Source organism: Fundulus heteroclitus, chromosome 2, assembly GCF_011125445.2.
Source record: "Fundulus heteroclitus isolate FHET01 chromosome 2, MU-UCD_Fhet_4.1, whole genome shotgun sequence".
NCBI classification, from domain to species: Eukaryota; Metazoa; Chordata; class Actinopteri; order Cyprinodontiformes; family Fundulidae; genus Fundulus; species Fundulus heteroclitus.
Window position 1 is genome coordinate 31,317,958 of NC_046362.1, and position 27,636 is coordinate 31,345,593.

Genomic DNA, 27,636 nt, shown 5'->3' on the forward strand with positions numbered 1-27,636 from the left:
AGTTCCAGCCTGTGGACCTTTACCGCATGTCTTCCCACCTCTTTACAAATCCCCTTTACTGTCAGCCTGCTTTGAAAAAAAACAAGTCACTAGTGCCACAAAAACCCAGAAAATTAATAAAAAATATTTTTTTTCTTATATAGGCAGTTTTGTATATTATTTGCAGTGCTGTGTTTAATATATTTCTTATCTTTGAGGTGTCTTATTTTTCATTTTGGGGGCGTTGTTTCTCTCTGTGCCATTTTAGTGTCGTGTTGTTGTCAATTGCAGTTTTGTAGTTTTATGATTGATTATGATCAAGTTCCCTTTTGTATTTGGTTTGAGAATGAGTTTTGTTTTATGTCCCTATTTATTTTGTAACTTTTGTTCTTTTATGGTTATTTTCTTTTCATGTTGTAGTGGTTTTGTTTCTTTTTGGGGGGGATTTGTCACTTTAATGTACATAAGTGCATTAAAATATGATTTTTGATTGCATTTTGTTTATTTATTGTCTGTCAATTGGCATATTGAACCTTTTTCTGAGTTGTCCTTGTGGTGTTTTTAGCTCATATTTATGTGGTCATGGTGTGTGTTCTGAAAACAAATTCTTTTCACTCTTGGATTATTTTATGTTTGATCTTGAGTGATGACAAATGTTAACAGAATCCAACAAATGTTAACAGAATCACACTGTTGTGGGGCTAAACATAAATCTATTGACTAACATAGAAACAATGCAGACTGCGAGAGTTCATGTAAAGTTTCCCTGTTGTTTATCCAGGCAGACAGTATTGATTCAGGCTGAAAGGGTAATTGTCTGAGGCAGCTGTATGGATGAACTTCCCCTTAATTCCTGAGGTCACACAACTGTCATTTATCACTGACATCTGGGTAAAGAGCTCGCTCCCTTTGCTTCAGTACTGTAACTGTAGACCAATACTTAATAAAACAACAGCTGGGGTATAGAAACGATCATAAGAACTGGTCAAATTTGACCCTCATTTACCAAAAAGTGCTATAATTATGGTGCTGGTCAGTTGTTTATTTACTTTATAAATTATGTCACTACACCACTCAAAAATAGTAAAGGAACACTTTTTGAAAACACATCAGATTTTAATGAATAAAACAATCACCCTGGATATCCCCACTGATATGGAATGAGTAACTTGAAAACAAAAATGATCAACCCACACAATACTTAATCCAAAGTCACAGAGAGAGAGAAATTGAAAAACTGATGTAGCAGGCTGGTCCAAATTGCTGAAATGTCATTGCAGCAACTACACGGAGGACGCACAGACCTGTACAAAATAAACTATGTCCTCCTGACTGCCGTTAGATATCGGGATGAAACCTTTAGACCCATTGTTATACCCCTTGTTGGTGCAGTGGCTCCTGGATTCCTTCTGGTACATGACAATGCCCGGCCTCATGCGAAAAGAGTATACAGGCAGTTCCTGGAGGGGGACGAAATGGATACTATTGACCGGCCTCCACGCCCCCTGACCTAAATCCAATAGAACATCTCTAGAACATCGTGTTTAGGTCCATCCATCACCAACAAGTTGCACCTCAGACTGTCCAGGAGCTCAGTTAGGGAGGAGATACCCCAGAACATCATCTATTGTCTCATTAGGAGCGCGTCCTGAAGTTGTCAGCCGTGAACCAACACTGACTCACCTCCACACCAATCATGCTGTGCAACGTGGCAGGCAGGATAATGTCCACTGCAGCTTCTCCAGACCCTTCCAAGTCTCTCCCATGAGCTCAGAGTGAACCTGCTGTCATTTGTGAAAAGAACAGGGCGCCAGTACAGAACCTGCCAATTCCACACTCATGAAGGCTGTTTCTGACGATTTGGTCAGGGACATTCGTGCCTGTGGCTCAGCGGAGGTCACGTTGTAAGGCTCTGGTGGTACTCATCCGGTTCCTACTTGCACAAAGTAGTAGATACCGGACCTGGAGTTGGGTTAAGGGCCTCTTACAGCCCTGTCCAGCTCTCCTGGAGTAACCACCTGTTTCCTGGAATATCCTCCAGGCTCTTGAGACTGTACTGGGAGACACGGCAAACCTTTTGGCTGTGGTACGTATGGTAAAGTTGGACTGCCTGTGTTAGCTCTGTAGGGTCCAGGTATTGACTCATGCTACCAGCAGTGACAGTGACAAAAGACAAACCACGCAAAAGCAGTCAGAAAATGAGAAAGTAATTTATTTATTTTTTTATTGTTTGTTCGCTTGTTTGAAAATGAGGCAAAACTCCCACACTTCATTCTGATTAAAGCACCACTCATGATATTCACTTTGGACATCACCTCCAAATTGTTGTCGCCATGTAACAAATAAAAAATAAGCTGGAATTAATTAACAAACAAAAATATCAACTATTTTAAAAAGCCACTTCAGAGAAGTAAAATGATTTTGCTTAATAGATTTAACAGATTATTATCTGAGTTAAAGGTCCATTATGATAATAAATACATTGTGTGCATTAACAGAAATGCTTGTCCATTACATCTACGATACTTTAGTGCTTCACTGATTCTGCAAGGATTAAAACTCAAAATCAGCTTATTTCAAAATTGACCATAACTAATTGCAATAATTTATATGTTTTCTTTTAATTTGTTTTATATGGTATGCTCTTGTCAGAGAAGTACAGTTAGCTTTAGTGTGCCACTGTTTTCTGGGAAAGGAAAGGAAATAATAGAGCATCCATGGGGGCTTTGTGCGGCATTTTGCTGTCTTCGTATTTCTACAGGTTACGTTACACCTCATCATGGTGGCTCATCATTTTAAACACCATTTTATGACACTCTATGCCTCCTTTGAGTCTGATTTATCTCCTTGTAGGAATTCATATTCATTCACCTTTAACGCCTGTGCGCTCATTTTTGATCAATCAAAAAGCAAATTGAATCTGTCTTTCAATATAATCTTTTAATTAGGGAACTTTTAGGTTTACTTTCCATAAAGGGTAAAATTGTATTTTTTTTCTCCACAATTTATATATATGGCACACTTACTCATTGCTAAATTTACAAAAATGTGCACTGCTGCATTTCCCCTGATAACGCTAAGAGTGAAAATCTGCACTCGGTGATAGTATATCAGTCCTGATTGATGGTGTTTTCTGGGATTGGTTGTTTGTGCTGTCTGCTGTTAGGAAAGAAAAAATAAAGGTCTTCAGAGTGTCTGAAGAAAAAATAGTCCTGTTGAAGGCTAGAAGTCTTTAAAGGCTGCGCGTAAAAGGATTTAACACTGTTGGGAGCACAGAAGCAAGCAACAAACAAAATCCATAGTGCAACAAAACTCATCATTCCAAGCAGTTGGCCCACTTTAACCTTAACCTCTTGCCAGTCGTTTTGAGTTTTATACCTCCAAATGTCATGCAGTGAAGTTGGTGATACAGCAAATAAACCCTAGTGAACAGCGTTTTAGATGCATTTTCTGAAAATCATGTGTTACAACTTTGAAATTTCCTTCAAAGTAATTTTCTAGCATTGAAAATATTGAAAGGGGAGTGAAATCTCTCCAGTAATGTGATTTTACCAATAAAATAAATAAACAGCTCTCAGTTCTATAATAGAAATTAACCATTCCTCAATTTAGACAAATAAACAGAACACAAAATAGCACATGATGACAAGGTGGTGGAAAACATAGGATCTATTGTCAATTCTAGGTCACGTGTGAGCCGCCAGAATTGACAAAAACTCCTGAGCGAATGTCAGTCTGCCTCCGATTTAGGTGTGTTTGCTGCAACCATGACCCGGATAACTGAGAATTTGCACAGGCATATAATTTATTCCATTAAAAACAGCCTTTGTGACCAAATGTAGAAACATTGCAGTGTGTTTTATTTTGAGAATCTGGCATTTATAGAACCTGATCCATAACAGCATGGAATAATGTTTGTGACATTGTTCATACCTGAGTTATGAATAGGAAACTTCAGTCGGTGTCAAAGGGTCTGCAGAGTTTTGGTGAGATGCTATAAAAATGTGATCTGCAATCCATTGCATCTACTGCTAGAAAAGCAAAAGAAATACTGTGTCCTCAACAGAAGTTCATTATAAATTAAGTGAGTTTTAGTAGACTGGAAGAAACATATTTTGATTTCAAAAGATCACTTCTTTGCGGGAAACTGCCCTCCGTCCCTCCCTTTTAAAAATCATTAAATGCCTTCCTTTCACAAATCCAGTCTTTGTAGAGTTGTTATGTTTTAGAGGTTTGTAAATTTAACATATGAACAAGTAAAGGTTTCTCTTAACTTTTTAAAATGCCGGGCCACTAATGCCTTACATGTAGCTTAAATTAATTAAACAACAAATACCTAATCGTGTTAGATGCTGTTCAGTGCAACAGACTTCCAGGAGGCTGCAGATGCAAGTTTTGTCAGTTGATCTCTAAACGAGTCAGATGGCAAAACAACCACCTAGAAACACCACAATATGTCAGTCTGATCCGATGATGAGTCAGCAGGCCGTACTCTGTCTTCTGCTCATCCAGCCCAGCAGAAGGGAGCGGGCGACAAATCAGTCATGGAACAAAACAGGCAGATCATCCATCATGAGCAGAATCATTACTGTGAACAAAAGGTTTGGATCGTACAGAAGAAGATTACTGGGAGTCAATGGCTATTGTTCATGCGAGGAAGATGTGCTATTCATAGGAAGAGCCTTTATCCAACAAACAAGCCTGGAAGAAAACAACAGACTGCCATGACATATGGCTCACGCAGAGTAACTTTATTCAAAAGCAAAGCCTTAATGTGACAATTTTTACTTTTTGTTATTTTATTTTTATCCAGAACAATGTGTAGGTGTCATCATAAAGAGAAATCTATAGGGGGAACAAATCACATTTTAGTAATGCCTGTCCGGATATACTTTTAAGCTTTTAGCTTTAATTTGTGCGATGCGTGTAGTATAAAATCTGGATTCCACATATGATGGTTTCCTTATAGCTATATGCAACTAGAAGGAAATTTCAGCCATTTGGTAAACTCATGTTTGTATCCCTAAGTGGCCTGCATAAAACAACAAAGGTTAAATTAATTACTGAACTAAAATAGTCTGGCTGTAGATGAGACTGTTTTTGAAAAAGGGTTCTCTTGCATTGTTTAGGGTATGTGGGGTTAGGCAAATTTCAGTGCCCTCTCTGTTCAATAACTACCAGCTGATTACTCTTTATAATGTGTTTGACTTATTTATATTAGTTAAATGTATTTCAATTCTTCTGCTCTCACGTGAATGAAACTGCTGCAGAATCAACATAATTATAACTCAAAAGTTTCAGCAATGCCATCATGACACCAGGGGCCTAGTCACATATTTTGACCATAAAAAGAAAAGACAAAACAAACATTTATTCCCTTTTTGTGTCTGCTGTTTTTTGAGCCTGAATAAAACACAGCAGACACAAACACTGTTCTGTCATCTGGCTTTAGTACCAGGGAAGTATCAAAAAGCAAAATGGTGACAGTTGACCTGCGTTAATGCCAGTAGACCATCCTGCCATGCCTCACAATAAAGTGACACCTCGGTGTGGTCAAAGACCAACCTGAGCTACAGGGTTAGGGTTACTTCCTCTTTCTTTTGCTCTCTTTATTTACTCATTGCATGCATGCGCAGCATCATACTACCGGTCATGGGGTCTTTTCATTGTAAATATACACAAAAGAGCTTCATTTTCTAACAAATAGTGCAACAAACAAAATTTAAAACACAGAAATAAAATATAATAAGCCAAGAGGATGTGATAATTTAATTGGAAAAAACTGAGCCACTGGCGTAGAATTGTATGAAAAAAATAAATCTAATTTCAATTTCAATCTAAATGGTCTGCTATTCCTTACACATGAAAAATAAAGATGGTGACACAGTTCTCTCTCTCTCTCTCTCTCTCTCTCTATATATATATATATATATATATATATATATATATATATATATATATATATATATATATATATATATATAGAGAGAGAGAGAGAGAGAGAGAGAGAGAGAGAGAGAGAGAGGGGGGGGAGGATTTATTCATGTTTGAAGATGTATAAAATAAAATAGGTCCTTTAAATGGCAATGTCTTTGCTTTTTTCTGTAAGTCATTCTGTATTTTAGTTCTCTATCTATATCACTGCCTTTAGGCTGGTTACATTAGCCAAGACTAACATAATAGTGATATATACTAAATCGTTAGAAACATTCTGCATGCTTTTGCAAAATCCTACATAAATTCATAAACATGCCAACTTTATATACTTGCTGAAGCTAGGTTTTGCGACCGTAATAAATATTTTAGAAGTGTGTTTTTAAGCTCAAAATGGCGTTTTATTAACATGAAAAGAAATTATCCGAGTCTCAAACTTTGTCTTGAAGGCTTGAACAGGTAAACTTGTGTTTTTTTTTTTTTATATATTTCCAATAATGCATTCAATTCATTCATAGTTTTGTTTAATTGCAGATGTTCAGTGAAGAATGTTTAAATGCAATTTTTTATCCTGGTGGGACTGAAATAAAAACTGTTACCGTTGTTTCATCCCATGCAAGAGTCTGTGGAAAGATAGAAAGAGAAGTTAGGTTTGGCCGATATTATTACTAAATGAATGCGTACTGCTCCTGTCATGCAAACACTAGAGCAAGTCAATTACTGATATCCTCCCTGTTTTCCCTCCTTTTCCCCCTCCCCTCCCTATTGATTTCTTCACTTTCTCCAGGGCCATAGGAAATCGTGATGTTTAATGGATGCCCCCTTCGGCGATCATTGGAGTCCTCGCAATCATAGACTTGGCATCAAGCGAGTGGTTTTCATCATGGCAACAAGTTACCTTCAGCCTGTGCTTCTTGAGCCCTCATGTGGAGGGTGTAATAACTGAGGGAGGGGTAGTGAGTGTGAGAAAAGCTTACCTGCAGATGAAAAGCATTCAAACCATGTAGTGTTTCTTTCTCCAAAGAGGGGGGAGGGTGAACGCTGGATTGAGATTGCTTTTCTTTTTTTTTTACTTGTTTCTATTCATGTAATCACCGGGGCAGATTTGTGCGAGATTGTTGAGTGTATGTGGGTGTGGGCCGAGAGCGTGAGGTGAGGAGAAAGTGAAAGAGAGGAAAAAAAGAGAGAGCGAACAGAGAAAGACGGGAAGAAATGGTCCTCCACACCACCCCTTACTCCAGTGCCTGTCTGCACTTCCTGGATGGAATGTCGTGGAGCCTGGTGTTTCCCTGCTACTGGCTCCTGGATCGACTCCTGGCTTCCTGCGTGGCCACTTCGTTGGAGAAGCGCCAGCGCTCCCAAGACCCCTGCTCCTTCCTCACCCTGTGTGTCCTGATTGCTGCGCCCCTTTATTTGCTGCTCCTCCTTGTGTCCCTGCCCTTTGCTCTGCTGGGCTTCATCATTTGGGCTCCCTTGCAGGCTGTTCGGCAGCCATACCTGTACACATATCGAAGGTGAGTGTTATTGAGCTAATTTATTTGGTGCTTGCGCTAAGGACTGTACTATACAGGAGGAATATTGTCTTTGTGATGTAACTTCTGTTGTTAGGAAGGCCCCTGCGTCTTTCAACTCAACTGAATGTAAACAGAGGCTGGTAGGAGTTCTGGATAAGATAACTTTGTGAATAACATAATAATTTCTTAAATAGTTTTACCACATTAAATGTAAAACATGTTTGTTGAAATCAACCACAACATCTCAAATCCTCCACCATACTTTACACTGGGCAGGAGGAATTGTTTCACAGGTCTTTGTTTTACATCATCCACTCGGATGAAAAGCTCGAGCTTCATCTCATCTGACCAAAGAACGACAGAACTAGTTGAATTTGGACAAAAGCCACAAACTCTCCGTGCTATTGTAAAGGAAGGACTTTATTGCCTCTTTGCTTTTGGCTACTTGTTGGCCTGTAGCTTGATCCTAATGATTGAAATGGAGACTTGTTTGTCTCAAGATTCTACACTTTAAAGTGAGCTTCAGCATTTCTTTTTTATCTCCTTATCTTCCTCGCTATGCGACCAGTGAAAAGCTTGGGTCCTAGTCTAGTCTTGTTTTTTCACACTTTCAGTTGTTTTAAAGCATTTGTGTCCATTGTCAAAGCCTGGCCATTTTTCAGCCATTTAAAAAAGTTGTCATTGATGAAAGGATACATCAAAACATCTAGGATCCTTGCAGTAGAGGCTTTTTTTTTTTTGTAATAACAGGTAATTGTTTTAGAGATAAAATGGATAATTGTTGACATTTATGATTTTTTTTTATTGTTTTGCACTTGTGAAAACATTCAGCTCAAGGTACAGCATTTGGACATGGCATATAGGGTTTTTATCTGACAATTAATTATGTGAAGGTGAGTAAATCTTCATTAGTGCAGACAGAGAGTCTGCACTGCTTAGCATGAGAGTAAGTTATTTTATTGGGTAATTGCAGCAACATTTAAATAGTAGTGCTTTCATTGATTCTGTAGCAATGACCTATACTGTATACGGGGTATCTCAGATTTCTATGCTCATTCTGCAAAATGCTTTGACTTGACCCGATAGATTTTGTGGTAAATGGCCGGGCAGGGGTCAAACTGTGTATGTTACAATGTTAAATATTTAGGAAGGTGATGAAGCATTGGTAAATGGCCTGTACCCGTATAGCACTTCATCAGGTACTAAGGACCTCAAAGCGCTTTACACCACATTTAGTCATTCACTCACACATTTACACCCTGGCGGTGGTAAGCTACATTGTAACCACAGACTGACAGAAGGGGTGCTGCCACCGGGCCCTTTGACCAGTTACTGCAGAGAATGACTGAGACAGTCAAAGTGGGGGTTTAAACAGGCAACCCACCGAACAGACAGGATGAACCCCTAACTCCTGTGCTACTGTCGCGACACATAACAAATTACCTGAAGCTGCATAGGCCATTCAAAAGTAAAGAAAATAGTGTATGCAACCCACAGACTGTGACAAATGTGCAATTTATTCCCTTTTACTTATATAATCTCTAAAGAAACACCAAAAATATAATAATTTCACAGGCAGTTACTCACCCACTCAATCTTTGCAGGGATCATTTGTAGATAGATTTTCTTTAGGTGCTACAATTATGAAGGTAATAAAATTACCTTCATATACAAGGCTTTAGTGTTACAGGCTTACTTGCGACATACTTGCTCAGTCATGAGTCCGCGGACGTCCACGCGGAGTATGCACATCCTCCATGTGGACTCCATAGGGACTCTGCGCGGACAGATATGTACAGAGCTCAAATTTGTACGACCACGTATGCAAAGTCACACTGCTTGGCAGGAAGAAGTCGTCCCATCAACCTGTTTTATATGCGACTCCAAGCTTGAAACACTGAGCAACTCCAAGAAGGTGATCACAAGGACCCCTGGCATCACGGCCCCTCTGTGCCACACTGGTGTGCAGTGGGAGCCTGCTTGAGAAGAAACGGCTCTGGGTGCTCAACTAGCCAATTAAACATCCTTCATCCCACTGACAAAAAGTGTGGGAAATGTAGGAATTAGTCCTACATTTTAAGAAAAATGGACAATAGGCGCAATCGACTACAATGTTTAAAACATCTGTGGAGAGTTTGCACAGGTCACAGTATGCTCACCGTACCTCAGAGTATGTGGGAGTCTTTACTGCTGTTGTTAATGATGAAGACAATGACAGTGCTGTGAGTCTTGTCACGTGTCACCCTTAGCAGAGAAAAAAACAGCCAATTTCCAAAATATCTTTGATGTTATAGACTTTTTGTGGCATTTGCTTTGTTTCCAGACCAGACAAGAACCAGGCAGAGCAAGGTCAGGCTGGACCAGGTGGCAACGGGACTGGGGAATGGAGGCCACAAGGCAGAAGCTTCTGTTTCTGCAGTGCCAATGTTTGTCTCCTCCCGGATTCCCTGGCCAGGTTCAACAACCTATCCGACACCCAGAGGAGAGCTCGTGAGGTGGGCAAGAGAATACGCAACGGTGCAAGTCGGCCGCAGATCAAAATCTACATCGACTCGCCAACCAACACTTCCATCAGGTGAGCAGACTATACTCCAAAGTTTTTACTCATTTCAGAGATTATTATTGTACATTAAAAGAGTTCATGCACATTTTCACAGTCCAACTTTCATATATTTTACCAATTCTAAGTCAACAGATCATTTTTGTAGCCATTGAGTACAAAACTACACAATGGCTACACTGCAGATATTTATTGTAAAGTCAGGATTTAATGGCAAAACCTGCACAAACTACTGGATGGATGGATGGATGGATGGATGGATGGATGGATGGATGGATGGATGGATGGATGGATGGATGGATGGATGGATGGATGGATGGATGGATGGATGGATGGATGGATGGATGGATGGATGGATGGATGGATGGATGGAAAATGTTTTCAGAAATTTTTCATACACACAAAAACACTTAAATTTGTTCTTTCCTGAGCTGCATTCAGGATCCATGCCTTTAAAGCACCTTTCTTTCTATTCTGTTATCTAGTGCGGCCTCCTTCAGCAGTCTTGCCACAGGTTTCCGCCGCACCTCCTCTCTGGACCAGCGTCCAGAGCAAGTCCAAACCACCAATGGCCCGGCCGATACTGAAATAGAGCCTGTCACAGAGTGCCCTGTTCATCCTTCGGGTGCCATTGACTGCCCTGTTCATCCATCTTCAGGAGACCAGAGTTTCACCAATTGTCCGGTTCACGATGATGGAGCAGATGCCACGACAGATTGCCCCCTCCATCTGACCGGGACTAACAACAGCTCAGACTGTCCTGTCCACACCCCAGGTGAGCCTGCAGACTGTCCGATGCATTCGTCAGGAGGTCAGAATGACTCTGGCCATCATGACTGCCCCATGCACACAGAGGTAGCACAGAAAAAAACCTCCACAGAGTGTCCGCTTCACACCTCAGGGGTTCAGATCAGTATCAGTGCCCCAGAACCGGACCCCCAGGAGGAGGAGGCTGAGACTGGAAATCATCGAGATCTGGCAGGAGGAGACACAGGCAGCATGACTGCCTCTCGGGAGTCTCTCACTCGTTATCATGGAGGCGACACTGCAGTAGGGATATCCTCCAACAACACTCTCTCCCATGTCCCACGCACGTCAATCTTCAAACGACCTGGGAGGAAACGTCGACACGGAGATGAAACATTCGACCACGAGATCTCTGCCTTTTTCCCCGCCAACTTGGATTTTCTGGCTCTACAGGAAGTGTTTGACCACGGAGCGACAACAAGACTCCGACGTCAGCTACACCGTTACTTCCCCTACGTGCTGAGCGATGTTGGGCGTTACGGCTGGAAGGGCTGCTGCTCCAGGTTCAAGTTCTTGAACAGCGGCCTGATGTTGGCCAGCCGCTACCCTATCCTGGACGCTCGGTATGAGTGTTACCCCAACGGGAAAGGAGAAGACGCACTGGCAGCCAAGGGGGCGCTGTTTGCTAAGGTTGGTGGTTTACTATTTCTCCTTCCAGCTCTGCCTTAAGTTAACTACCCAGATGTGCAGATTTAAATTTACTTTCATTTTTAAAAGTGTTTTTGTCTTTCTTCCTATCTTATTACTCTAACTAGTCAATACGGTCAAACAGTTTGCTTTTGGTTTTATCGGGCCACAGGCCAAGTTTCCAAACATCAAGATCTCTATGTTGCTTTTGGAGTCATGGCTTCTGCTTTATTGAGGGAGTTTTCAGCCAATGTCAGTAAAAGAATTGTGTCGCTGCGAACAATAAAGCAGTGCATTTGAGGTGTTTCCTTGAAATACACCCACAGGTGTGACTCCGTTGAACTAATATGTGAATTACTATATTAGAAGATTATAATCGATAACCTAATCACTGATATTTTCCCAAATAGTTTTGGCTCAGTAACCCCAGTGTATATAAAAAGTATTAAATTTAAAAATATATATATAACAATACAATTTCTTTACCATGTATGTAACCCTATCATGTCATCATATTTAATACTCTACTCTTTTCTTTTATGCTTGGAAAAAAGTCACCTGGATTGTTGTTGTATGATGAGAATTTTTTAGTATTTGCTGTTTTCCTTACTTATTATTTTTTAAAATAAGCAAAACTATTTCTGTGTAAGAACACCAAAGTTCCCTGATGATTTGGAAGAATTTCAGTCCTGAGAGGTAAAAAAAAAAGTTATTTCTCCAAAGGTTAACACATTTCTCAACAGTCATTTGTTCTGATGCCATTCGTCCTAATTATTTCCAGAATTAGTCTGCTCTAAAGGTCATCAGAGAAAAAAGTTGAGAAAAAGCCAGAATGGTCACTGCATGTCTGTATTTAGAGTGAGCTCCAATTCAGAAGCTTTGACTCTTTCGATACCTTTTTCATTTCAAGTCACAGTTGTTCCTTTTACTCACTCTGCGGATTTAACTGTGAACATTTCCTCTCTTTTTGGCAAACTGAACTAAATTTGAATATGAATGTTTCCATCAGGCTAATTTTCTGGTCCTCCTGCAGCAGAAACCTGTTACTCTGATCTCTCCTTGTTGCTATTTCAGCTCTACGTTTCATCTCCATGATTTGTTAAACTGGTAATTAAATCTTCCTTTTAAGTCTATGTGTCCTAAACATATTTGTGAAAGAGTGTATCGGAGAGACCTGAAGTAGCTGGAATGACCAGCTTGCTGACTGTATGGTCCCTATTGTTGCAAACAACTCTTGTGTAACGGCACATTTTAAGATCCACATTCTCCCTTTTCTCTCTTAGCTTCACGGTGTAAAACCCCTTTTATGATGACGTAATTAGATTTGTTCAATATAAATTCTGAATGCATGTTTGCTGCAGCATTTGGACAACATATTGGTGCTTGAAAGCCTTCACTCTTTTGAAGTATGTGGCATGTAAAAATATACTTGTTAACGCCCACGTCCATTCACATCTGGCATTGTACTGAGTGAATCCTCCTTATTAATGTGTGCCGCTTTGCTGTGTGAAAGCAAAAATAAACAAGCCATTATTTTCTCAAGGCCTTCAGCTTTCACGATTGCCTATAAATTGGTTCCACACTTGTCTTTACGTGCCATTTTCAGCCCAGTAATCATGTGTTCAATAATAAAATGCCAAGGATCTGCAATTTTTCAGTGGCAATTTTTTGTCTTTCCTATTTTGAAGAGCGGCTAACAAAAATGGGCCTCTTTGTTGCGTCGAGTTTACATCCCCCAGGAAATAGGAAATTGTGCATCACATATAAAATATTTGTGGACGCTGATCAACGTAACATGCAGAAAAGCTTTGTTCACATTTAGTTTAGGAACTGTTAGGGTAAGGATATTTGCAGCACCACTGATTTTGTAAAAATTTTGTTGAAAATCTTTTTCTTTTACCTGGATATTTTTCCATGCTGAATAATTCTCAGAGTTTATTTTTCTGACGTTTGTTTTTACTGGATATGAAAAAAATATCATGTTGCTATTTCATCACAACTATTATTTTTATAATTTGTATTATTATTACTACAATGTTACTGTTAGTAAAACTATTGTGTGAAAGAGTATAGTATAATTAAGTATACTAAACAGTCACAAATATACATTTACTTTGTAAACTGAGAATATACTGACATGTCAATATAGATTATTGACTGTAGGTATGAAAAAAAGTATTAGAACGAAGGTATGCTGGCGTGATACTCTGTATAAATAAGAAGAGATCTGTAATATTACTGGCGAGGGGTGAGTTATAATAAGTTAATTGATCTACCAACTCCTTTGAAGGTTTATTTCTTAGCATTACCTTTTTTGTTTGTTATTTACAACATTCAATAAACATCAAATCAAAATCGAAGCGATTTTTCAGTCTAGAATTATGCTGCTGGAAAAAATATATATTTTAATACATTTTATGCATTTCTATCAGGGTTGCAAACATATGTGGAGGCGCTGTAATGTTTCCTCTGTCTGCTATGGTGAAGGGAATGAGTTAGAGCATCAATTAACCCATCACTAATACGTTGAACATGTGGATATTTTACCATATGTGAAGCAGTTTTTGATGCATAGGTACCAGGCTATTAAATGGCCGCTAATGCACTGATGCCAGCTCCATGCAGGACAACGAGATTTCTGAACTGCCCACCTTTGTTGTTTTCCATTTCCATTTACCAGCAGTCTTTGTTACTTTGTATAATAACCAAACTCATAACTGTTAGATAAAAACAGTGGTGCAGAGTTCAAAGCTTTTCAACACACCCAATCACTGGAGCAGCAAAGCCATAGGATATATGCCTATTCTGTCGTTATGTAATTTATTGTGTGTATTTGTTACGTTTTGACAAGTTGTATTAATCAGTAGCATGGTGTGATTGTGACAGAGCATAAAGCTGGATCAATTCTGGTCCCTGCTGGGCTGGGTCGGCATTATGTGACCAGACGGGGGTGGTGGATACCTGTGCGAGCACGCCTTTACATGCCCCAATCTCACAAAGCCACACTCCATCACAGCTTGCACGCTGACAGTCTCATCCTGTTTCCCTGCTGCCTGCTGACTCTCGTGGCGGCTCACAAGCTGCCTTTTGCTTTCTTGTTTCACCACCTCCGCGTATGTGAGGTCACTCCAGGTCTCGGTGACAAGTCGGCTGCGCACCAGCTGATAGGTAATTGTCTCCATGCAAGCTGCTAAGACAGAAAGGGGAAAAAAAGCAATGTTTAACAAGAAGCTTCTTGCTAATTTAGACGCCTTTCAGGCTACAACGTGGGCACATCCATCTAAAACTGTGAATACACATCAGTGTTTCAGTTTAAATAGAAGGATTATGTAGGGAATGGTGGGCTGTGCTGGTAGGTTCTCTTATAATGTTTCCAACTCTGGTGAGGTTTAAGAACAAGGACGACTTTAAGAGAGTTGACGACTGTCTCTCAAATATTATCTGTATTAGCAAAACTTCAAAAAGTATTTTAAACCATTTTATGGCTTTGCACAAAACATCAATCAGTGACAACCTGAAGAATCCTTTGTCTAATTTGACATTTATTTAAACAGACAAATCTCATTGAAGCTCTAATTTTGAAAAAAAAAAAAAAAAACTGTTTCCAAAAAGTAACACCAGAAAAGATAATACTGGTTGAAATATCACAGTAAGGGGAGTGCATTTAGCAAAGTAACTTAAAATGTCACATAAAAGTAATAAAAACTATAACAACCATCCATTTATTCTCTCTATTTTCTTAAAATGGGTTTAAAATCCTATAGTTAAAAAAAACAACTGTTGAGGGTTTTATTTATGATGGTCAATTTGGGACATGAAACAAAGATTTTCAGCAATTACAATCCAAAGATATTTATAGCAAAGCATTAACCCACCCACCTGGTGTGGGCAAAATAGCAAGGAGAACTGCAGGAAACACAGTCTTAGTTTTTTAGCATTTAGTTCCAGGTTGAGGTGGAACAATTGTGACTGAATCATGTGAAATGCAACCTGTAGATCATTAAACACCAGGGCAAATGTGTTTGCACCACAATAAATAACAGCATCTTCTACTCCGGGGAAAGACTGGCACATTATTAATTTTATGAATTATATTATTAATATGAACTGTAAAAAGCCCTAATACAGGGACTTGAGGGACACCCAATGTGACATTCAGGTAACAGGGAGAAAAAAACGACCGATTTAAACACTTCATTTACAGGCAGATAGAAAAACCAGCCCTGCAATGATTGGGTGTAAAATAACCAGATTAGAATGTGGATGACATTCCTTTATTGTTCCACAAATAGGCTAGCTCTACGCTTCTCCCTAAAGCGGCAAGGAAAATATTGGTCCAGGCGTTTTGTTAATCAACCATTCACGAGTTCTCTAAGCTCTTTAGGACGCAAATGTTACAGATGGATTATTTTTGACAGAATAGGATATCAATCTTTTATTAAAATGAGTACAAATGCTGCTTTAAAAATATCAGAAATAATATTTCTTTAAGTAGAAAGGTCACAAATTCTGTACAGAAAAACGTAGGAAATGTTGGTAAGAAATAAGGAGGAACATTACTTTCCATGGCTGCACTGTTCAGATAAGTCAGAATGACATTCCGCAGACAGACAGTGAGAAAAAAAGATGATATTTTTTACACAGTATGTGTAAATATCTTGTTTCAGCAGGTTTTTCCACATAGGTTTTCACCTAAACACAAAACCATAAAGTAAATGTATTATTTTATTGGAGATCACATTTGTATTTAATACTACAAAAGAAGGATCTCCCCAGATTTTGTGTCAAGAACAATCTGCCTTAACACCTGCACTCAAAAACAAAAACCCACATGACTTTTTAACTAAACGAAAGGTACAAACAACAGTACGTAACTCAATTGTGTCTCCTCATGTACAAACGGAAAGGGAAAATAACTGTAAATGATTGCAAAAGAAGAGAATAACTGTTGTTATTCACAGGCCTACAGCAGAAAAACGAGGAGCAGCCAGAAAGTTAATAAGTGTCAAAGTGAATTTCCTGCTTCACTCCAAAAACCAAACAAGGGAAGTTAGGATGACACTTGAAATGTGGGCTTCCCTTTTCCTTATTATTATTAAAGTAAAACGGATGCTAAAGCAGTCACGATGAGCAGGAACAACACAGCGGATGCAACGTCAGCCTTAAATTAAAACCGCCTCCACCAGGACTCAGATGTAAAGCCTCTAAACGTATCTTTAATTTTAAAACCTGACCAACAACTTTCTTCCAGACGTGGCTTTTAGGTTCTCCCTGTGCAAATCTTTCTTTCTTATTCTGGAAAACTTTGGTGATTTCCTGTTTATCCTCACCAAGTAATTTTTGATTCAGTTTTTCGTAATCACTATCTCAGCAGAGCAGAAGACATCTCTTGCAAATGTGTTAACCCTTTCTCATCGGATTGAAACACGTTCCCAACAATTTCGCGAAGCAGTTAACGCAGATGTCACTGAAGCAGTCGGAACTCCATCGTTTCAGCTTGGTAACCGAACAGAAATCACCTTCTACTAACAATTACACGTTGCCTAGATCAGAATAACATCACTGAAGCACCGGTGTGACACTCATTCACGCAAATCTTTAATTAGCAATCAGTCTGCGGGCCTTACAGTAAAAGGTGTCACACCTGGATTGTTCTTTAGCGGCATGGATGGAGGAGGTCTGAGGCTGATGAGATTGAAAGTGAGAATACTGAGGAGGGAGAGGGGTCTGTGTGGGAGGACTAGTGGAGGTGTAGTTGGAAGGGCTCACGTTTCAGAATAAATTTGGGCAGCTGTTGCAGTACAATAAAATTCACATCAAAGCCTTTCTGATTCTGGATCCAATTCTTTGAAAGAAGGAAAATCTGGCACAACCTATGTAGAAAAATGACAAATGGCAGTAGCATGAAGATTATGCTAAAAGCTACAAAGACAAGCACTCATTCGCTGATTGGAGTGCTTCATCTTGTCGACCATTGTGTAATTGATTGATTGGAAGAGTTCATACACTTGGTTGCAATTTGTGTTGTTTGAAGGCCCTATTTGCTTTTGATTCATACTTTTAAACTCTTTTTGCACAGTCATGGTGCGTTCAGACCGAACTTGTTTCACGCATCAATATGTGAGACGTCCTGAGCTCCTTGAGACCTAATTTGTAGGTTTTTATCAATGACTCATAAATGGACACCTGAGACCGTGTTAAAAGCCCGTTTAGGCCCAGCCCTCTCAGTCCTAATCAGCGCAGGTACCTCTGAGCTTCAGTATCCCGACTGATTGCTGTTTTTACTGTATTGATCAGCTTTGGCTTTGTGTTATACGTCTGTGTTGCCTGTCCGACGGTCAGCTGCAGGCTTTGATGTGTCTGCTCCTTACGCCACACCACTCCTCACCCTTTCGACATCTTGGCAACTTTCCGAGGTGAAAACCTCTCCGCCCAACCCCCAGCTCACTTCACCGCCAGCTGGGACACATCTCATTAGATACAGTTCATTTGAGGCACCTGATGTTCACACTGGGTTTGTCTTTGTTCTCACCAGATGACTTGATTGTTCTCTCGTATGAGACACATTAGCAGTGTTGCTGTTGTTGTTGCTTTGTTTATTTTGTTGTTTGGTCCTTTGTCATGTTTGCTGTGGTGCTTCAGTGTTGTTTTCTACATGTATTTTCCGGTTAGATTATTTTGTAGCTCGACAGAGTCATAGTGCCACACAAACCAAAGAACTGAATCCAGTTCTGATCCCACACAGAAATTCTGTCTAATTTAATTGAAAATAGCGCGAAAATGACCCTATTTTAATATAGATAGATATATTAGATTTATATGGCTTTTACATACGTAAATAAAACTGGACAATGCTTATGAAATCAAAATCTCCTTTACTATAATTTAAGGTGAAAAGTTTCACAAAGTGTTCTTTGAAATGGGGTTATTATTCCGTCCATCTTTAATATAATATATTTGTGCATTTAGGGCATCATGTTAACTATGTAGATGACAAACCTCTCTTTGTACAGTACTTGACTAAGGCCACACCTCAACTTTTAAAGTTATTAGGGTGGATGTATGGTGCGAGGGTCTTAGGAACGTCCCCTGAGGCACACCAGAAACGTAGAGCACATACCCCATTAAGAATGTTGGAGTGTAAGATCCCTAACGGTTTTGAGCATTTCCTAAACTGAGATCTTGTGGGTTTGTTGTCCCAGTGGCAGCGTATTGGTCCCCTGGATGCGATGTGGAGGAGCCTGATGGTAGCAGGAGCAGCTTATCCATGGCAACTGCTTTGTGTTTTTTAACTGATCATTAGAGAGTTTAATGACAGACTGGCAACACTTACCACATGTTCCATCTATATCTGCTATACGCACTGCCTCTTTACATGGTTTCTGCAGCAACTGAAAGGATCTCATCCAGCAGCTGCACCAAGCAAACAGCTTGCAGCAACCCATTTAACATTCCAATCATTCGCCCCAATAAATACAGGGCCATTATTAGGTCCCGAGCACATAGATATGGATATGCACCCCAGTCCCAGTGGAATAAGGGTCGCAACTGAAGGGGAGCGTACACACACCTCCAAATTGCACATAGGCGGGTTACTCGGAGAATGACAATGATGAGTTTCTAAAGCTACAGCTCAAATGCATACAGTAAAATTTGTAAAAGAAAATGTTTTGGTTTTTCTTTTTTCTTCTTTTTTTATAAATAAAATTAAATTATCATGTTTTTCAAGTAAGCATATTCAAAACACCTGGAACGTATCTATTGATAAGGTTAGCTGATTTTTTTTTAGTGCAGAGACATCAATAGCTATGTTTACATGGACAAAAGTAATGTGAATAAAGAACTGTCATGTAAACAAGCCAATTGGAATATTGTGTTCAGATTACGCTCAACTGGATTGACATTGTTTTCCGAATGAGAGGGGTGGTTTATGCTGATTGATAAGCCGATCAACATGCATATAAACGCTTGTCAGGCTCACGTTATTCCAAATGTGGAAAACTGACCGAAGTGCGCATGTGCGTATGTGCGCCGGACGTAAACGTGACGTATTTCCACATTGGTGAGATGCAGAAATACGTCGGGAAGCAAAACTCTAGGGACTCCTGATATAACCCTTATGTTCTAAAAAATAAAAGAGCTCAAAGTTGTTGCTTACTATTTTTATAATGCAGCAAAGACAGAAGTACTTCTTCTTCTGTGGATTTTTTAGGGGAATTTGATAACTGCACGTGTCAGAGTGGATATATTCTGAATAAACCCAGGTGCATATACACACCAGGTACATATACACACACATTATGATCGGATTAATTTATTGTGTGCCCATATAAATGGTACAATCTGGTTATTTAATCCGAATAAATCTTAATCCGATCGTGAAATTCTGTGCACATAAACATAGTTTATGTTCCGAAACAGGGGTTAACCTCACCAAAAACACACATCTATCACTTATTTATTTGTTGTAAATTATTCCGAAATGGCTGTTTGACTCAGCACAAAAGGCTTTGAAAAGTTTTTACTCAACTTCTCAAATTGAAAGTGTTGTTCTCCTGCTTTATAAACTGAGCGGTTCGCTTTGAATGCCTTAATACTTGATGTCCATTATAATCAGGTCTCTCCCACACAGCTGTCAGCTGAGACTCTGCTGAGTACGTCACATCAAATGAACGGAAAGGGAGCAGAAGTGGGGGGGGGGGATACTTTGTCAAGGAAAAGCGATAGTCGTTTGACCAAATTCAAAAATTATTAGATTCTCCTCAGTATACAGTTGATTCTGTCCATGTTTTCTGCACCTGCCTCTATCAGAAGGTCCTTGCACTGTGATAATTGCCTAAGACAGCATTCGCAGCGGTATGCAGCACTCTGCATAGAAACCTCTGTGCAGAAAAATCCCACATATGGGGAAAATTTCATACTTTGTGACACTGGTATGATCACATATATAGGACAACATCCTGCAGATATGTGAGGACCATTGTGACGGGATGGCTGGCGAGGTAGCAGGGAAACGTGTGTTTGGGTCGGTATCAAAAATACTTAATGTCTTCACGCTGAAATTAGATCTTCCAAATTACCCGTAATATAGCAAGACTTGACGTGTGGTGGAGATCTTGGAGATTGTGGGTTGATGTTAATCCTGTGTGAATGTTAGCTCTGTGATACTTCATAAATAAGCGTACAGAAATACCAGTATGAGACACTGGAAGTCATGCTCAAATCTGGAATGAAACATTATAATTTCACTGTTTTTATCTGAAAGTACGGTAGAATAAGCAGGTATTGCCATGATACTGTCAAAACTAGTTCAGGCAATATGTTTCTTACCTCTGTCTTTATATATTTTATGGCTGACTTTACAATAAAGCAGCAGTCGGTCATATTTACAGTCCTGACATGTTTGCTGAAAACCTAAAAAGAAGTCTTTTATTTTGAAGGACAAACAGAAACATTAAGAGTATGTTTTCTATTTTGTTGTGACTCTTAAAGCAATATATTATGATGTCCTTCAATACGTTCTGTGTTTAAGAACAATAAAGGGACGTACACTGTTTCTGCTATGTTCATAATTTTTACATAGTGCAATAGTGAGTAAAACCCTGTTTAAAGTGAGGGAATAGAGATAAAGTACCTCTGGACTGTTGTTGAACAGCCTAATTGCCCTCCTGCCCTCAAGGGAAAAATATCTGTGCTTCTTTACAGCACAAATTAATGAAGTTTTTCAGTTCACAGCAGCCATTCATTCCTCGATAAAACATTATTTGATTTTTGCCGCAATTATCTACACTTAGTTCAAGTCATCAGATTGAAAAACTCAGCCTAGATAAGGTCAAAGTTTTGTATGAAAATAAATGGCTTTTATGAACAATGCATGTGGTGACACTTTTTATTGTCATCTGTACCTAAAGTCCTGCACTTGAGATATTCAAATCATCCAGGAAATGTTTTGATACATCTTAACAGCCTCATTGTTAATCTGAACCATGTTTCAATTATTTTCAGTGTGCAGAAAGTGTCATTCAGTAAAGAGCTGTCCTTTCCTGCTGCAACCAAACCCTCACCATATCTTAACCTTTCCACAACCTTGAGCTGGTCGAGTTTTGAAAAATTGTCTCTGAACAATAGACATGCCAGTCGGGTTGGTTCAATTTCTGCGGCAAATGAGGCTATTAAGTCAAATCTCAACCCCGATCATCCCGGGTTATTCGTTCCTAATGTGTTTGCTCTCATTAGGAACAATTTATGGTTGCAGGTTTGATGCCAGCGGCTTGGAAATGTAACTCGAGGGGCGTACACATTCTCATGATTTCCCCGTGGATGTGTTTACCTGGAGAGCAGCAGCGGGTCAGCAACATAAATCTGAACTGTGACGCACAAGGGAGACAGAGAGCGAGCGAGAAAGAGTGGAAGAGACAGAATATTAATTAAAAATGTTTCCCTGAAGAGAAAGAGAGAGAGAAAGAGAGAGCACAAACGCAGCGCCCCATAATTAAAGGTTTTTCAGTCTCAACATTTATCCCCTCTTATAATTATTTGGAGCCATTAAGTGTATGGCTGAAGAGTCACACATGCGCATCTGAGTAAATACACATTTTAAATGCATCCCTATGAATTAGGTCTAAAAATAGGAATAGTGAAATTCAATGGGAGAGAAAAAAAATCTACCCTGGTGAGATTTAACGACCTGAAGGGCCTCAGTTTTTAATCAAAGTTAGTCAATCTGACAGAAAAAAAGTTTTTTCTGTTGGACAGCGAAGAGATTCTGAGCAATTTATCGTCTGGGACCTTGATAATAACAACACATAACTCAGTTTGGTCTCCACAAAGTCCCTTTTAGAGTAGAACAGGTTTTAATTATATTTTCCCTCTGCTGTATGTTCAGAACTAAAGCTGTAGACCTTGAAGCCAATTTAAGTCGACCACAAGCAGAGATAAAAAAAAAATGAACCCATGAGAGTTGCTTTGGATGTAGTTCACCAACCAAAAACGATGTCTTAAACGAACACACCCAAAACACAAAGATTTAATCCAATATCTCTTTTCTCTCAAAAGCATCTTTAACTTCAGTACTTCTGTTCTGCCTCGTCAGAACAAAACTTTCCATAAAGGCAATTAATGCAGCACCTTGCAGCAGGTTTTCTGGTTTATCCAGAGTGTTTGAAACTGGTTTAAAGCTAGAATGTGTCTTTTGGTTTGTCTGATTTACAGTTTTTTCTGATAAGGTCTGCAAAAATCTCCATCATCTTATTTCAAGTGCAGGGTATCTAATTATCTTATTTTAGGGGTAAAATATACTCATCTCACTGGCAATATTCACTAATTTAATTTCAACAGAGACATACATATATCCACTGACATAGAGCTTTTATTTATTTTTTCTGATTCAATGGATTTAAATTAGTTTTAAGTGCTTCCTGAATTGAGGTAACTGTTCCTGGGTCAAGGAAGGTCTGGGTTAGACGTGGCTGACACTTTTGATCCAAGCTTGAGACACTTCCTTCCTGGTTCTGTCACTCATGTGAGGTGGCATGGTGCTGCCAGATTATGTCCGAGTAGAAGAAGTTGTAATGAATCATCCTCCATTACAACATAATGGTTAACTGGGTCAAGTTCCTTCAGCTCCCTTGTCTAAGATCCGTTGATGAAATGGAGCAACAGTTGGCTGGAGAGGCTGGCCAAATGTTCTCAGGCACATGGTCACAACTACAAGGAAAAGCAAGTTTTGTCTAAACAGAGCGATCCTCATCAAACAAAGCCTCTCAAGTCAATGACAACAACAGACAAAGGGGTCACAGTGGTTTGGATTGGCTTCGTGACAGACTTTAGCAGATCCCCATGACTAAACTTGTTGCAGATGGTTTTGTTTTTGCTCGGCAATGAACATCACCACAAGACGTCTTCATCTATTCCTATGTTTTGTCATGTTAGAACCTCAAACCTCCATGATTGCGTACGACAGACCTACATAATGTGAAGTGTTATGAAAAATTATGAAAATTCTTTACCAACAAAAAGGATTTTGTGTCTGGACTTTGACTGAGCCATTCTACCATATGTTGCTTTTATATAAACCATCCCTTTGTGGCTATGGCTGCATGTTTATGGTTGCTGTGCTGGAATATTAACATGAACCCAAACCTTCCTGCCATGTTGAGGGAAAAAAAACATCCTACAGCATGATGCTGCCACCACATAATGTCAACAGATTCTCCCACCTGAGCTGTGGATCGTTGCTGCTCCTCCAGAGGTCCTCTCTGATTAATGCTCTTCTTGGCAGCCTGTCATTTCAGGTGGTCGACCATGTCTTGGTAAATTTAAGGTAGTGGCATATTATTATCCATTTTCAGATGATTGACTGAGCAAAGCTCTGCGAGATCTTCAAAGCCTGGGTTGTTTCTTTTATTACACCACGCTGCTCTAAGCTTCTGCAGATCTTTCTCCCTGGCCTTTCTGCTGCCTTCCTTGGTCTTCATTTTTTTAGGCTTTTTTTACTACAGCTGGATTTATACAAAGATTTAACACACTGACTGACACCGCTAATCTTTGAACTTGTTAACGAGATTAGATCAAACTACTGCCCTGTCATGTTACCGTCCAGATTTCTCTAAATGCCTAAAAATGGCGCCATGGTTTGCTCTCTGGTGTCCGACGTCCAGCTGTAAACAGGTCCTCGACTTCTTCTCAGTTTGAAAAGCACTAATGCATAGAATTCAAAGTGAAAGATGTTTTGTTTTGTTACTTTTAATATGAAGATGAATTTAGATCTCCAAGTAGCAGTCAGCTTCTTTAAAAAGGGTTTAATATTTAAACACTAAATATGAAAAACAAGAAAAAAAATTAGCAAACATATCACCCCATGAGCAATGAGCCATGATTTCAGTGTTAAAGCCATCATTTGCATCATAATTTGCATTATAAGAATCAATGATATGCATATTCACAGCTGTGATATAGATCAACATATGCAGTCCAGTTTAAGACCAAACAAAACTTGTCTGCTCTAAAAATGGTCTTTGTTTGTACTTAAAATTCTAAATTCATAGTATACAAAGATAATTCAGTATTAAATGTACCTCCACTAGAAGAAAATCCATTCCTCCAGCTGCTAATTTACTCCAAATGTATTTGATGCTGCCTACTTGCAAGGATATATATATATATATATATATATATATATATATATATATATATATATATATATATATATATATATGACAAGGAGCCAGAGCCACTGGAATGAATAATGTCCTGTAAGTAACAATACAAAAGTGCAATAAGGCTATTTATTCATGTTAGGATTCAACCTAAATGAAATTTAGATTTGCAGTTAACTACCTTTAATGCTTTTAATGAAGGAATCGTCATCTTTCACACATTAAAACACTGGAGTTCAAAATAATGCGCTTGCCTTGTTTATTTGGAAACATGACTAAAAAACCTCATCATCACAATCTTTGACTGTAGCGTTTTTCCTCTGCCTCCTGTTTGTCATGGCAACAAATTGACTACTTAATTTACAAGTGAAGCAATCAAACCCATGCAAGTAATGCGAGCTGAAATCTCAGTTCATCCCCCATGTGATGGTAAAAGTTAAAGCAATTATTTACAGCAGGCTCAGAGCTTTTGTAATTAGACTTGCCGGGCTCGGTTGGCGTCGAATGTGAAATCTCCTCTCGCAAGCTCGTCTCTGCTCCGCTCGGTTCTGTCTCAATGCTCTGTAATGAGAGGAAGTCTTGGAAAGTTTCAGAGTCCCACATCCTTGACTCATTTTCTTTTTTTCCTTATTTTAAAAGGAACCCAGTTAATTATACTTCTTGTTCTTTTGGCTCATACAGAGCAGAGAAGGATGGGGGGAAAAAAGAACAATTTCTGCATAAACTGTTTCCTGCCGAGGCTTTTCGTCTCTGCTCTTGGCTTTAAAAAGCCTTGGCACAATGTCAACATAACCTAATACAAAGGCCTTGGATTGTGTACATATTTACTGTCCAGTGATCCTCATAAGCATGAATGTTCGCCTATACACGCTGAAAAATCCCCTCTGGCCTCTTGTCAGTTTCATGGCGCACACACACCTATTGAACCATGCATAAGCCCCTGAAATATTAATACAGAGTGTGGCGTGTGGATGCAGAGAACATCACAGGAGGAGAAAAAGAGCAGCTGAAAGGAGAGGAATGGAGACGGAGTTAAAGGAATACACCGAAAGAAGCTCTGATTCTATTCAAATCTGAAAAGCACATGATTTGAAGTGAATTACATAGATTTAGTGGAACCAGATAATTTTTTTCTTCCCTGCCTCCTGTCTGAATGCACATCTGAGAGAGAGGAAGAATAGAAGCAGATTCCCCATCCGTTTCTGAGAAGCCATTTTCCCAAAACATTTGCCCGTCTTCAAATTCAGGAAAAAACCGCCACTGAATCTAGCTGTAGCTCTCCAGCTAAATTCAGAGCATATTCTGGCCAGTTCGGCTCCTGTTTATGACGCACAACCCCAGTTTTTAAATGATCCAAAAAGCCTCAGTCGGGAGGTTTTTTTTTAGACACATCTTCACTGGTGGTACTTTAATTACATCACTTAAACACATTTTAATTTGAAAGCTTAAAAATAAGCAATGATGGGTTATTGTGGTAGGAAAATCAAACAATAACTGACTTCCCAGACTTATTGAATAAGGATACGGTGAAGTGGTCAAGTTCCAGCACTTTATTGAGAAACAGAGCAGAGATCCCATAGATGAAAGTAATCTCACCCAGCGGTCCGGCTGTAGCCTCTTCGTCTGCCCTGTTTCTGTCCGGCCCCCGTTCTCGCCTCTTACTAATACCTGACAGCAGCCTTGCCGTGAGACAAAACAAAGACAGTCATATCCTGGACATTCATTATCCTGCACAGTAAAATACGCAAGCATTGGCCTTGGCAATCAGCGGATAGTAGAGCTGATAGAGTCGCTTTATGAGACAAGCCATAATGATCCAGTAACAGTTATATACATTTACTTTTTGAGCTAACGGATAAAAACATTAGGGGTCAATACACAAGGATGTGTGAAAATCAAATTGTAAATCCTTAAAGCATAATATCATCATATTATATTATTGTATGTATTTAGAGTCGACTAAGACAAAGAGTCCTTTGTAAACGATATTTACTGTGTTGCATGAATTAATCACTCACACTTCTTCAATGATGCGTTCATGCCTGCAGTAAATTCTGTGCAATATTCTTAAACCTTCAGATACAGAACTGTGCAACGAAACATTCCTCATAAGTTAAGTTAGAGCTTGCAAATACGCGTTCTCAGTAGTTACTGTGATGTGTGACAGACTCAGTCTTCTCAGCAAGGGGGCGATAGCCCTCACAGCTTTTGCAAAGAAGCTGTTTTTGAGTCTGTTAGTTTTGGATTTGATGTTCCTGAAATGTTTGCCTGATGGAAGAGGGGCAAACACTGCATTTCCCAGGTGGGTGGGATCCACAGCGATGCGTCTGGCCTTTCTCTGGACTCATGCAGCACAAACCGAGTTCAGTTCAGCAGACGGCATCCCACAATTCCCTGTACTGTCCTAACCACCCGTGCCACCACAGGCCCCTCCATCTTCCAAAGAGTTTGCAACTCTGGTTGCAAACACCTGCATAATTATCCCCCCTATCCACTTTAAGGCTACTGACAAGAACAGAAGTAAAAGTATTATTTGATTTTGTATTGATTTGTCAAGTTCTATTCTTTGAAAGCCCTGTGAGGACATTGGTCATGTTTTTGACTGCTTCTACTCCTCCATCTAACATAGTGTTAGGGTTGGTTGAGTTTGGTTGTCATGTACTTCCATCATAAATAGCTTTGTCATCATTTCTGAAACCTTGAAATCATCCCTCCTCTGGGTTGATCTTTCTCAGAAGCCAACATTTCTCCTCCGGTGGTCGGTTGCAGCCAAAGCACAAGCTCAGGATTTTCCGCCTTTATTTTACAGGAGAAAGGACTATAACTGCCGGGCTTTCTGTGATGACGTTAAATTTAGGTTTATGTTTTAGCCACATTCGCCCTAATTCGTCCTCTGTCAGTAACTGATGGAAATTAATGCACTAATTGCAGCAATAATCCATTTTACACACCGCTGGAAGCCACAGGTTTAAGCTTGGTCTGATTAAAGGTGCGGCTGCAAACAGTACAACGAACAAGCATGTTCAGACACGTCTGAGCTCCGAGAGGACACAGGTGT

General features: G+C 39.5%; 1 protein-coding gene across 3 annotated transcripts in view; it reads left to right on the forward strand.

The window, feature by feature from the left end:
• smpd3 (sphingomyelin phosphodiesterase 3) overlaps positions 1-27,636 on the forward strand; it is a 110,871-nt gene that overhangs the window by 44,977 nt on the left and 38,258 nt on the right. For all 3 annotated transcript variants that reach the window (XM_036125034.1, XM_036125033.1, XM_012867653.3), the window contains 3 exons: positions 6,701-7,427; positions 9,751-10,002; positions 10,473-11,424. In XM_036125034.1, coding sequence (XP_035980927.1) covers positions 7,126-7,427; positions 9,751-10,002; positions 10,473-11,424 — 1,506 coding nt within the window. In that variant the 5' untranslated portion in view covers positions 6,701-7,125. The remainder of the gene's footprint in view (positions 1-6,700; positions 7,428-9,750; positions 10,003-10,472; positions 11,425-27,636) is intronic.